General features: G+C 39.3%; 1 protein-coding gene across 12 annotated transcripts in view; it reads left to right on the top strand.

Moving 5' to 3' along the window:
• LOC129722818 (dystrophin) overlaps window positions 1–14,480 on the top strand; it is a 340,136-nt gene that overhangs the window by 209,498 nt on the left and 116,158 nt on the right. For all 12 annotated transcript variants that reach the window (XR_008727654.1, XR_008727655.1, XR_008727656.1 and 9 more), the window contains one exon: window positions 1,617–1,697. Coding sequence is in view for 9 of the 12 variants with exons in the window: in XM_055676595.1 (XP_055532570.1) it covers window positions 1,617–1,697 (81 nt within the window). In the remaining 3 variants the exon portion in view is untranslated. The remainder of the gene's footprint in view (window positions 1–1,616; window positions 1,698–14,480) is intronic.

Genomic DNA, 14,480 nt, shown 5'->3' with positions numbered 1-14,480 from the left:
TTTTGTGATTTTTTTTTTACAATTTTTGAGACTAAGAAATCTTGAATGCCAAAAGCGACCTATAATTGTGTCTTTTGCTATGCAAGAAATATTTTTCTCAACCGATTTATACACATCAAATGCAGTAAAACCAATTGCCGATCGAAAGTGCACATCAGAACACAGAAATAGACAGTACCTTGAAAGTTGATTATGTTTTCGATTTTTTATAATTTTTGAACATTCAGACAACACGTTGACTGACCCACAATTGTAAATTTACTGTCGAAAAAATAGTTACCACTTGCGAAACAAAACATAAACTTTTGGGAGGATTGGGTTACATTCGGGGATTGGGTTACGTTGAACACTTACTTGCCACTCTAGATAAACGAAAAAAAAACGAAACTTTAGAAGTATATCGCGTAAAAATAAAATTTCCAGCAAAACCTCTGAAATATATTTGAAAAGCGACTTCAGTGTATGTACCTACATCATTCATATTTTGGTCATAGAGAAGAAATAATCGTTTTGTTATTTATAATCCAATCCATATTTTTTTTATTTGCACAATATTGTTTTGATTACACTGTGCTACAAATGAAAAAAAATGCAAGAACTTCTGAAGTCACCTAGTGTAGGTGGTAGGTCTTGTTGAGTGTAACATTCGCTCATACTAGAAATTTTCCAAACACCCCCAAAATCTGAAGTTATGGTCAAAATACGGTTTTTTGGACCTCAGTGCATAAAATTTTTTTAACTCAGTCATTTCTCAACCGATTTTCAATATTGAGGCAGTTTTGGAAAGAAGATAAACAGAGCTTTCAAAACATCTACTAGTTTGTACTAATATCACTAAAACATGTTGAGTTATTTGAGTTTAAATATATTTTTTTAGTTTTTTCCACGCAATTTTTCAATTTAATTTGAAATTAGTCACCTGTTTTTGTGAGAAAGATACTACAAATACACTAAACTTTTGAAATTATATTCAATGACGAATCAAACAAAAGTGGTTTTGTGAAAATCGGTGAATATTTGACTGAGTTATATATTTTTTAAGAAAACCAGAATTTTTGGCTTCTATCCCACAATTATTTCGCGGTGCTACAAATGGTGAAAAAACACAAGAACTCCTGACCTACCGTAGGTTGTAGGTCTTGTTGAGTGTAAAATTCGCTCATACTAGAAATTTTCCAAACACCTCCAAAATCTGAAGTTATATTCAAAATGCAGTTTTTTGGACCTCAGGGCATGCATTTTTTTAACTTAGTCATTTCTCAACCGATTTTCAATATTTAGGCAGTCTTGGAAAAAAGATAAATAGAGCTTTCAAAACATTCACAGGTTTGTACTAATATCACTAAAACATGTTGAGTTATTTGAGGTCTAAAAAACCGTATTTTGACCATAACTTCAGGTTTTGGGGGTGTTTGGAAAATTTCTAGTATAAGCGAATGTTACACTCAACAAGACCGACAACCTACACTAGGTCACTTTAGAAGTTCTAAATCGCTGTAGCACAGTGTTATTAAAATGAAATGATTTATGGTTATACAATTATGATTCAAATATGAATGACTTTATTGATCAGGTAACAAATTGTATCTTGCATAACTCGATTTATTATTTTGCAGTTTTTGGGCTGGTTAAGCGAAGCAGAGTCATTATGTGAAAACACTGAGTCAGAAATCGATAGGAACCCTCATTGCTACAAGGTAAGTGTAAGTTCGCAACATGAAAGAAACCTATTTTAAAGACCAGCTACATATCATTGCGCATTTTGGATTCTCTCTGAAAACAAAAACAGTTGTGATTGCACATAGCAGATAACTGAATGAGCGTGGAACTGATATTTGATATTGTTTGATTATTATATATATATATATATATATATATATATATATATATATATATATATATATATATATATATATATATATATATATATATATATATATATATATATATATATATATATATATAATAAAGTTTCTAATAATAACACAGTTCTACAAAACTTTACTTTCACTTCTGCCTTAGCTTCTGTGTATGATTTTTGGATGTATTTTGATAAAAAAAACAACAAGGGTTGTATGCAAAGCCACGACCGCAAGGTTGACGTAGAACTACATAAGGTTGTTTGTTACATTATTTGTATTAAATATGTTTAAATATTTGTGCAAAAGAGGAGTTGAAGTGCTACCGAATTTCAGTTTGCACAAACATCACTGAACAGGAATGGAACAAACACAATACAACGCAAACAAGTTTGAACAGTCAGAGTGCATGCGGATTAAAATTACATTTTACTTTTGATTCTAGCGCAAAACGAGAAAATATAAAATCTTCAATATTTTTTTTTGTCCTTATAAGGACAATTGTTGTTCAATTTCAATATCGGATATATGTAATGTTGATCGCACTTGTGTGCTATCACGACAGAGGGTCATTAAGGCATTTTTTTGATAGCCCATATATTTTGAATGCCAGCATTCCAAAACGTTTGTGTGTTGTCAAAATACGGCAGATTTTCATTAGAGGAAGTGCCAGCTAATGTACCTACTACTGATCCTGCCCATCACTGCACAAAGGCAGCTTTTTACTAGGGGAAGTGCCTGGCCATGTCCGCTGCCACTGCTGCTGTTGCTGCTGCTAAATAAGGATTGTTGTAGCTGCTGTCTAGAACTAATAGAGCAGTTTCGGCTAAAACAGGCTCTTACATAGGTCAAATAGTACATTCCGAATTACTGGGTCTATAATTCTGTCGACCGTTTGATTGCTGCAAGCACAAAGAAAATTCATCGGAAACTACCCGAATAATTAGCATTTGAAATTGGGCATATTTTTAACTTTTTCCGGGTTTAGATTTTCATTTCACATCTCTATGTAGCCGAACTTCCTGAGAGATGTAGTTCTACGTCAAAATGTGAAATTTTGTGTAGAATTGCTATTATAAATACTCAAGCTGCTAACAAATCTTCTTTAAAAAAAAAAATCTTGCGAAAATCGGTTCGAACAGGCAATAAAACAACCACCTCTGATACGTGAAGTTTTCATAGCATAAAGTGGTTTGACCGTTTAATCTGGTCGGAACAATAAAGTTGGACTTCTAAGGACGTAATCGGAGTAATCGAAGATACTTCAAAATGAAAAATGAGGCATTCATTTTAAAACAATTTTGATTTGTTTTTTGTTATAAATTTTTAGACAAAATATACTGCTCATAAAAACACAAGAGTCCCATATAACTTTTAGGCAAATTTTAGTTTATGCTGTCAATGTATCTATTTTTTTTTAAATTTTCGTATGCCAATTTGAAAGTTTGATCTGAAAAATACCGAAAAATACCAAACCTTGCCTCTCCCATATTGAAAATAAAGGCATACGAGTCCCATCCTAAGTATATATTCGATTGTCTACTAGAGACATTAAAACTGGTTGAAACTAAAATCGAGAGTTAAAGTGAAATCTTTTTTGGTAAATATTTCCAGGAATCCTTCTTAGCATCTGGGATGAGTGGAATTAAAATGTTCAGGAGTGGGGCCTAACGGTCTGCATCGATTCCACGCGGACTCTTTAGCTATTTCATTGTAGACTCTATGTCAAATGAGTTTCCGTCTATCAGCTTTAGTTGCTTTTTGGTAAATAACATGCACCGGTTAATGTTGCAATTCGTTGAAACCAAATCGCTATATTGCAATTCGTAAGATCCGAAAATGTTAGATTGTAATAAACTGTTCACATGCCAGATACAATAAGGAATAATAATAAATGTCTTAGAACGCGTGAAGGCTGATATGCGTTTTTTTTTTGTATATAGAATATGAATAAAAGCAAATGAGTCCCAAAATTTATTTCCAAACCTCGAATTCATGCAAAAGTTCTAAGAACTCATTTAAATATATAATGTTCCACTTCATGAACTTGTAAGTTTGAATTGAATAAAAACATACTTTTAGTTAAATCATAGTTATTTACCTTCAATTCAAGATTAGAACTGCATTTGCAATTTTCTCAATTGTGGGCATTTCCATATGGGTTTCTTCCCGATCAGAAAGACAAAACAAAAATGTAACAGAAGCTGTTAGTTTGTTATGCGAAAAACCTTTCAGGTTGTGTTTTTAATTTGATTCCGTTAGTTGTTAAAATAACAAAAATATTTTACTTGTATCAAATCCATATCAAACTTTGTTACTAACGTATCAGCTTTCTAACAAAATTAGATAGCATATAAAACAGTATAATAACAGCCATTGTAAGAAACAACAGGTTTTGATTAGTGTTCGACATCGGACCGGGTAGGGTCCGGTAAAAGTCCGGTCCGGTCCGGTCCGAAGTCCGATCGGACCGGAACCTTCAAAGTCCGATTTTTTTCCGGACCGGACCAGAACGAAGCCATCCGGACTTCGGAACGGACCGGGCAATGCTTTTCGGACCCCGGACATTTTCGGTGAGAAAAAAATTATTCAATTTAGGTCATAGAACGCAGCAAGTTTTCTATCCTTTTGATTTTCTTCGCTGCTTTTATTAAAAGTCAATCCTTGCTCGCCTTTGGAACCTGTATTATTATATGCTTTAATTAATCACATGGTTCTTATAAAATTAGAAAGATATTGATTGTTACATTTTTTTACTATTTCGTTTTTTCTCCTGCTGCTTCGAAACTAGTGAACAACTGATAGACTCGCACAACTTGTTCTGAGTTTGTACTTAATTCAGGGTGGTCAGCGAACCGGGAAAACCTTCAAAACCGGGAAAAAACCGAGAATTCGAAAATGAACCGGGAAAACCGGGAAATTTATCATGTCCATTTTAAACATTATTTTTTATTTTCACATGCTTGGGATCTGTTGTATTAGATCAACGCGCTATACATTTTCTGTCATCTCACATACACTGGAAGGCTCAAGGAACCATTTAGTTGGTCTCGGGGTAAGGTGCTGGAGTTACAAGCCAGTCGTCATACATTAGAATCTCGGCTAAGAGAGACAACCGTTAGAGTCAATAGGATCCTAGCGCTAACCCCGCAATTGTTCCGTACACTAACAGTTGTCTGCGATTGGTTTTCTTTAATTCATCTCCCCTTCATTCGCACTGATTTGGGCTTCGACAGTAAGTGGCGATTAAACATCAAAACAACCACTACTTTACAGGATCAACGTCTAATGTCATTTATGTCTGAGTTTGTTTCGAATTATTCATAATCGATGTAAAAATATTCTTTAAAAAGTAACAAGATTTGAATCTTAGGTTACAAATCGCAACAAAAACTAACAAAACTTTGGAAGGTTAAAACTTTAAATTACTAAAAAATATTTCGAAGGCCAGAGAAGTCAATGATTCCAATCAGGCTTTACATGTTAATTTGAAATAGGCAAAAGCTAAACTATGATAACAAAAATATCTAAAACCTAAAACAAGTAACGCCTCCACCAACCACGCTGGATCTGGGTTCGAATCCCAACGCCATAGGTGTCGATGGTTGTGTGGTGACGTTATCCACTCACAATCAACCAAAACTGATTTAGATTCAATCCTCCGGAGATTTTCTGAGGCGAAAAATCTTTGGGTTCTTCTATCGCATGGGAAAGTGAAGCCGTTGGCGCCGGTCCGTTAATCAACGGGTCGTTAGTTAAGATTCTAGTTGGAGTCGCTTTCCCGGGTGTCGGGGATTGACATAATATTGGCAGAAATAGACCATCAGAAAATAAGCCAAAATAAAAAATCGTAGCCTAACCCATTCCCGGCGGATGATGCCATATGGCATTACCTGACATTCAAACTTTGATTTGAGTTCAACAATTATACTTGAAAATTTACACGACGAAACTATTCAGCATCGTTAGAGAATAGATTGATGTTTAATATGCAATACAGTTTATGTTAATTATGCATATAGTTGATTAGAAGAAGGTCGAAGCAAGCCATGACCGAAATCGGACGCAAAAATTTTTCGCTCGCATGTTATATTGGAAGAAAAATTGTTTAATTTAGTTGTGCATGTTCGTTATAGATGTTATCGCGGAGTGAGTTTATTTTCTAAATTTAAAATTGTTTTTTCTTGGAAAAGTTCGCGGATGGTTGTGCGAGGCCGTTATCAAGATTGGCCAGCTGGTTCCTGCTTTGAAATCATCACATTGTTTGGTGATTTTCGGTTATTTTACACCTAAAGAATTGTTAAACATATATACAGGTGTTCTATTGAAATGTGCTGAGTGCGAAAAGTGTGAAGTTCCATAAAAAAAGTGAAAAAAAGTGAATTTAATTGTGAAAATTGAATATTATTGCGTTGCTTTTTAGATTCACCAAAGTGCTTATTTTTTCTTGTTTTTTTTTTCTATCGCTGTCTTGGCGACGGTTTGAAAGTGTGGAGTGTGTGGTGTTATTACATACAATAAGGAGAGTGTTTTTCGAGCAGCTGCTCCACATAGTTTTATAGTGATTGAATGCTCATTAGGGATTTATTCATTGGCATAGTGCAGATTATATTTGGCTTTTTTTTGTTCATCTATAATATATTTGACACGGCACAAATACAATTCAATGTTTAACGGCGCCAATTATATCTGGTAGCTTACTTTCTAAAGTATCTTAATAACTAAAAGCAAATTTTTTATCCTCGCTGCCGACTACGAGCTGAAACTAAATGTAACTTAAAGCTATAATATTTTGCATTAAAAGCACTGGTTTACTGTATGATGGTTTTCATTGCCATAGGTAAGCACATGTTCCGCTGCTGGGCCAAGATATTACGGACTGGCATATTGGGTTGTCTCCCTCGGGCCTTGAGAGTATCGTGCGGGTCTGATTGCTGTTTCCGGATCCGGGGTCTTAACGTGTTCTTGTCGTTAGGCTGGATGCAGGCGGAAGGGGGTAGGACTAAACTGGGGCGTGGATGGATTTCAGGAAAACGTATATAAGGGACATGTAGGATAGGTCACGGCTCGCCAAGACATCACGAACTGGAACAGCCGACTGCCTACCTTCGGCCTGCAGGGAAGCTATTAATTTAGACCTGGCGTCACGGTGTACAGGGCATGACCAAACAACGTACTCTATGTCGTGATAACCTTCACCACAGGCACAGATACCACTTTCCCCGAGCCCAACACGACGGAGATGCGCGTCAAATCTATAGTGATTGGACATAAGCCATAAGACATCACGCAAATGAAATCCCGACCTACATCCAACCCCTTGAACCACGGGTTCGTCGACAACTTGGGGATTATGGAATGTAACCACCTTCCCAGTTCCCCTCTGGTCCAAGCATTTTGCCAACTGATGATCGTATTCTGACGTACAAATGAGAAAAATTCATTAAAGGCAATTGGTCTTACATAAATATCACCGTTTGTTGCGCCCACCTTAGCCAAAGAGTCCGCTTTCTCATTACCCGGTATCGAGCAGTGAGAAGGGACCCACGCTAAGGTAATCTGATACGATTTTTCGGATAAAGCACTCAGATGTTCCCGTATTTTCCCCAGGAAATACGGAGAGTGCCTAACATCTTTCATCGATCGGAGAGCCTCAATGGAACTGAGACTGTCCGTAAAGATGAAATAATGGTCCGTGGGCATTTTTTCGATAATCCCTAAGGTGTACTGAATTGCAGCCAATTCTGCGACGTAAACAGAAGCAGGATTATCAAGCTTATGGGAGACGGTTAAATTGTTATTGAAAATACCGAAGCCAGTGGACCCATCAAGAAGTGATCCGTCAGTGTAGAACATATTGTTGCAGTTGATGTTTCGATATTTATTGGAAAAAATTTTGGGGATCTGCTGCACGCGTAAATGATCCGGGATTCCACGAGTTTCTTCTATCATGGATGTATCGAAAAACACAGTAGAATCAGCAGTATTTGATAAGTCGACACGATTTGGAATATTCGAAGAAGGGTTAATATTATGGGACATGTGATTGAAATACAATGTCATAAAACGGGTTTGAGAATTAAGTTCGATTAACCTTTCAAAATTTTGGAATGGAGGAATGCTGTTCAAGACCTCACATTTGATAAGAATGCGAGAAGACAGGCTCCAGAAGCGGTTTTTCAATGGTAGTACTCCAGCTAAGACCTCCAAACTCATCGTATGGGTCGACTGCATGCAACCCAAGGCGATACGCAAACAACGATATTGTATTCGCTCCAGTTTGATCAAATGTGTGTTTGCTGCGGAGCGAAAGCAGAAACACCCGTACTCAATAACAGACAATATCGTTGTTTGGTAAAGCCTAATAAGGTCTCCTGGATGGGCTCCCCACAACTGTCCGGTTATTGTACGGAGAAAATTCACTCTTTGTTGACATTTTTTCATCAGATACCTCACGTGACAACCCAGGTGCCTTTAGAGTCGAACCAGACACCAAAATATTTGTGTACCAAAACCTGAGAAATCGTTTTACCCATTAATTGTGTTTGAAGCTGAGCAGGTTCATGCTTCCTAGAAAAAACTACTATCTCAGTCTTCTCCGGAGAGAATTCGATACCTAGCTGTAAAGCCCAAGCAGACAAATTGTCCAAGGTATCTTGCAATGGTCCTTGCAAATCGGCAGCTTTGGCTCCTGTAACAGAGATTACACTGTCGTCTGCAAGTTGTCTTATCGTGCATGAATTTGCCAGACATTCGTCGATGTCATTTACATAAAAGTTGTAAAGAAGGGGGCCTAAACATGAGCCCTGGGGAAGACCCATGTAGCTAATGCGAAAAGTTGCCAAATCGCCGTGCGTAAAATGCATGTGCTTTTCGGACAGCAAATTGTGCAAAAAATTGTTCAAAATTGGAGAAAATCCTTGTCGGTGAAGTTTACCCGAAAGAATGTCAATAGAAACGGAATCAAAAGCCCCCCTAATGTCCAAGAACGCAGACGCCATTTGTTCTTTGCGAGCATACGCCAGCTGAATATCTGTTGAAAGCAACGCAAGACAATCATTCGTCCCTTTGGCACGGCGGAAGCCAAATTGAGTATCTGATAGTAGACCATTTGATTCGACCCAGTGGTCTAAACGACGGAGTATCATTTTTTCCATCAATTTCCGAATACAGGATAGCATTGCAATCGGCCTATAAGAGTTGTGATCAGAAGCTGGTTTCCCTGGTTTTTGGATGGCTATCACCTTCATTTGCCTCCAATCCTGCGGTACAATGTTTTGCTCCAGGAACTTATTGAACAAGTTCAACAAGCGCCTCTTGGCATTGCCGGGTAGATTCTTCAACAAGTTGAATTTGATTCTATCTAACCCAGGTGCGTTATTGTTACAGGACAGGAGGGCAACTGAAAATTCTGCCATCGTAAAAGGTGATTCTATCGCGTCGTGACTCGGAGACGTATCGCGAACAAAGTTTTGCGCTGGAACAGAGTCCGGACATACTTTCCTGGCAAAATCAAATATCCACCGACTTGAAGACTCCTCGCTTTCGTTGACCGTTACGCGATTCCGCATTCTTCGGGCTGTGTTCCAAAGAGTGCTCATCGATGTCTCCCTCGACGTCTCGTTCACGAACCGACGCCAATATCCGCGTTTCTTTGCTTTAGCCAGGCTTTTAAGCTTGGTATTAAGCTCCGAATACCGTATATAGTCGTCGGGTATACCTCCCTTCTGGAAGGCCAAAAACGCGTCGGATCATTGCGTGTAGACATCGGAGCACTCTTTGTCCCACCACGGAGTTGGAGGCCGCTCTTTGATCGTTACGCCGGGATATTTCTTCGTTTGGGCTTGCAACGCGGCGTCGAGGATTAAGCCCGCGAGGAGGTTGTATTCTTCAAGTGGTGGGTGATGTTGAATCGACTCGACCGCTTTTGAAATCATTTCCTCGTATAACTTCCAATCGACATTCCGTGTGAGGTCATACGGAATGTCAATTGGTCGCATGCGAGTTGACCCGTTTGTAATTGTAATAAAAATAGGCAGATGGTCGCTACCGTGAGGATCGAGGATTACCTTCCATGTGCAATCCAACCGTAGCGACGTCGAACATAAGGATAGATCCAAAGCGCTTGGGCGCGCTGGAGGTTTCGGGATACGTGTCATTTCACCGTTGTTCAAAATAGTCATGTCGAAGTCATCGCAAAGGTTGTAGATTAAAGAGGAGCGGTTATCATTGTAGGGGGAACCCCAAGCCACACCATGAGAGTTGAAGTCTCCCAAAATCAAACGTGGCGAGGGAAGAAGTTCTATTAAATCAAAGAGCAACCGTTGCCCAACCTGTGCTCTGGGAGGAATATATATTGAGGCAATACAAAGCTCTTTACCTTGTATTGTCATTTGACATGCGACAACTTCGATGCCTGGAATCGAGGGGAGGTTAATACGATAGAAAGAATAGCACTTTTTAATCCCTAAAAGTACTCCTCCATATGGGGTGTCTCGATCAAGGCGAATAATATTAAAATCATGGAAGTTGAGATCAATATTTGAAGTAAGCCAAGTTTCACAAAGGGAAAATGCATCGCATTTGTTTCTATTTATTAAAACTTTAAATGAATCCATTTTTGGTAAAATACTTCTACAATTCCACTATAAGACGGAGATAGAATCCTTCGTATACGCAGATGAATTAGGCATCGAAGGATACAATCGCTGCAAGGAGGGGCAATCGGGCAGTCAACTGCTTCAAAAATGATCTAACTGTTGGGAGGAATGCTGTAAGAAAAATTTTAATTGGATCGGGTACATTGAAAGTTTCAAAAATCCAGTCCACAATGTCAGAAAATTTCACTAATCCAGAGTTTGTTTCATCAACTGGGAGTGCACAAGGAACAACTGGGGTTTTAGATGTTCCTGGCAGTGCTGGGAACTCCTTCTGGGACTTTAAATTGGCAAGCCCAGGAGGAGTTTGCTTCGGTTTTTCCGCAGCACTGTTTGGTCTGTTTGTAACTTTCATTTCACTTTGGGAAATCTTAGGACCTTTTCAGGGAAGTTTAGGAGAGGAAATATTTTTCCTCTTTCTAGACGCCCCAGGATTGGCATAAGTTGTTCCCGCTGGTGAATCGTCAGAATCGGTTTCATCAGAGGACAACAGATCGAAGGGGTTCGATGTTATGGTAGAAGTGGTCACGGTCTTCTTCAGCATCTCAGCATTACGCTTTGAACGCTCCTTAAGTGACCGCTTGATTTTATCTCTGCGCTGCATGTACACCGGGCATGTGGAGAGCTCATGCTGGTTTTCCCCACAGTGAATACATTTTTCAGCATTAACACTGCAAGAATCTTCCGCATGAGTCTCCCCACACTTGCTACATCGTGCCTTATTGCAGCAGTAGGCGGCTGTGTGGCCTAACTGCTTGCAATTGGTGCAATTCATAACACGGGGTACATACAATCGCACAGGCAGACGAACCCGATCGATCGAGACGTGGCTAGGGAGAGCAGATCCGGCAAACGTAACACGAAACGAGTCTGACGGAGTGTACACTTTTGTGCCGTTTACAAGAGACACAGACCGCAATTGCTTGCAATCTATGATCTTTACTTTTACGTCGTGACACAAAGCATTTTTGAAGCAGCCAAAACCGCTTGCCAAGATACACTCGACCGACAGACTCGAATCGGTTATGACACCGTCGATCTCCACGTCTCGTGCGGGTATATAAACGCGATACTCGCGTGTGAAAAGCTCGGAGCGAGCAACAGCGTTGGCCTGTTCCAGGTCGCTGACCACGACACGGAGCTTGTTGGGTCTGACCTTGGAGATTTCGGTCACGGCCTTGTACCCCTCCGTCAGGTCTTTCGAAATCTGCAGGATGTTTAACGGTTGCGATTTCTGTCCTGCTTTTGGCCGAAAGAAAACAGTAAAGCTGCCCTGAGATCCGTCCGGGTAAAGCCTGGGGCGAGGGGGGACTGGAGAATTAACAGAGGAAGGGTTGGCAGGAGGGACAGGGTCGGAGGGGTTCGGGGATGGTGGCACGGGAGGCGAGGGATCTACATCCATCGCGCTAAATCTAGCGCACTAGCGCCGACAGAACACGTACCTCTTTACTACTCCTTTCAGCAGGGTTGGTTGTCCGAACGATCGAAGCTGCAGCCGTTACAGCCAGCAGCACCAATACAGCAGCTCCAAACAGCCACCAGCAGCGAGCCGGGTGTGTGATCACTCAGCACAGCGACACAACTCGCTGTCAACTGTTGGCTTCTTCTTTTTCCTCCTTTGTGTTGAGATTCTCGTCCACTGCTGTAGCACAAATCACTTAGCAGCCAAATCGGCTTACGCACCAGCAAACAGCCACGATGCGAAACAGTTGCACAAAGGCGGGCGACCTTGAACCTTCACTCGACCAGGCAAACAATGCCAACACTTGCTCGCGCGTCTTTTGTTTTATATTCTATCGGAGCGATCACCAAACACATCCGATACTGATGCGTGTTCGGCACAGAATGATGAATTATATTTGGCTTGTATCTAATTAAACTTGAAGTGAAAATTTGCCAATAAGATCAAAACCATGCATCGCCGTTTACAGTGTTTGTAAACAGTTTGTTTGAGTGTGTGAAGGCATACAAGCATGTTGCCACTGTACTTCCATTTAAAGAAAAGTCCAAAAACGATGAAAACAACTGGAAAATGAAGAGATGAAAGCTAAGTATACGTTTTGTCTTGTCTGTATTGTAAAGTGATATTTTGATGCTTGTTTCTAGTTTTACTTTATGTGAGAAAACAGATACAGAGAGATTTTGATTTCATCGTTCAAATTGTGTGCGCGGTATTTTTTTCCGCAGGGTTTCAGTAACAAGTTTTGTTTTTGTCCACAAAGTGTTAGTGTGGTTTGTGGAGTTTGGAGTATGTGTTTCTCAGGAATCATATGCTCTGATTTTTTGATTGTTTTAGCTTTTGACCAGTTGTTTTACATAATTTGTTATATTTATGACTAGCTCGGCACTTTGTCAGTAAATTTAAAAATATATTCAGGCTTATATGTATATTTGCTTTTATTAAATTGTTGAGGCTTTGGATGCATGGAACATCGCCAATTTTCATATTTATTAGGCGTATTAGGCGTACATTGTTAAGAGATAATCGACGTAAACGCCGAGTTCCTGCGCGTATGTGTCGGCCGGGGGGATTAAAGCGGTTGTTCGTAACGCTTCGGTGTAAACGCGTATTCAGCCCGGGCGAGTTTTGCTGATATATGGACTTCCGGCGTGTGGTGATTTCGCGAAGTGAACCCAGATATTTCATCATATCTTTCTCATCTTAATCAACGTTAAGTCGGAGACTGCTCGCGCGTTGATCTAAATTATTACATCGGAAATCGAAGTCGATTTCGTTCAGTCGATAAATATCATTTCAACCCCCGCGTCGGTACCTTCCATGAGGTCGTATTATTTACAGATGGATCAACAACGCGCAATAGTTTTAGGTATAAAGAGCATCACCTTACGAGGAGATATACGGTAATTTTAAGTTGTCTCGGCTTAGTCAAAAATCCTGTATCCTCGCGTACGTTTTATTGTTGCGGTGTTACATTGTCAAACTAAATAAGTTCGAATCACATTATGAATATCGTGGCGGATGTAATAAACTTGTAGACGCGGCACTTGTTCTGAAGAACCCGACATTAGCGCATTAGCGCATCGTTTACCAAAACGAACCCTGCTGTATACCTTCCCCTTTATCCAACATCCCAGTGATTTCTCGTGGAAGTGCAGAGGTGTTCTCGGCTTCCAATAAAGCGAGTATCACGTCAACATATTCCTATACAAACTCCTTCTTTGACCTGCATTCGGATGCGGCCGGCGCTGGTATTGCCTAATATAAAGATTTAGGTCACCTGTTTTTACACATTGAGGATGCATGTTGGTCCCAAACATCATCTGTTGGTTCTTTGTGTAATTACAGCTAATCTGGCAATAACGGAGTAGCAACCGCGGGCGGTCAATCATGCTCATGCTCATGCTCATGCTCATTATGCATATAGTTGATTAGTAATAAGAGTTTAAAGTTCATTGTTTGAGGTAAAAACTGATTTTTCTCCACCGGTAATGGGTTAAGCTTAAATCCGCTTGAGAAAATGTCTTGAGGCCAGAAATTTCAGAAACTGATTTTAAAGAATTTGCGTTTCAAAAACCAGAGGCAACGAAAATAATTTAAAATGCAATTCAAAATTTATTGAATAGTTTTCTAGAGGCTTAAAATGCAGAGCCTCTCTTTGTTTTTTTTTTAATTGCTTGCATACTCCCCTAAAATCAGAAAGACATATTTTTCAAATAAAAAAGGCAAAACTATAAGGGCCATAGCGGAAATAATTCTCCTAAAATAAACCTGGAACAATACCACGTAAGGATAACAATGGTATCAAATTAGTCCTTTCTATATTGTCAAGACAATAACTGAGCCTCAAGAGATCCTTAAGAAAACGGAAAAAATTTATTGAACGACAGAAATACCCACAGTTGTTCATAATTCAGCTCACAATTGCCATGAAACGTTTACAGAGACTAGAAAAAGATAAATATGTTCAAATATTTCTGAAGTTCTTCGGTAAAATTCAGCAAT

The sequence above is a fragment of the Wyeomyia smithii genome, chromosome 2 (genome assembly GCF_029784165.1).
Source record: "Wyeomyia smithii strain HCP4-BCI-WySm-NY-G18 chromosome 2, ASM2978416v1, whole genome shotgun sequence".
Lineage (NCBI taxonomy): Eukaryota > Metazoa > Arthropoda > Insecta > Diptera > Culicidae > Wyeomyia > Wyeomyia smithii.
Note: the sequence above shows the minus strand (reverse complement) of the source record. Positions and strands in the feature narration are given on the sequence as shown.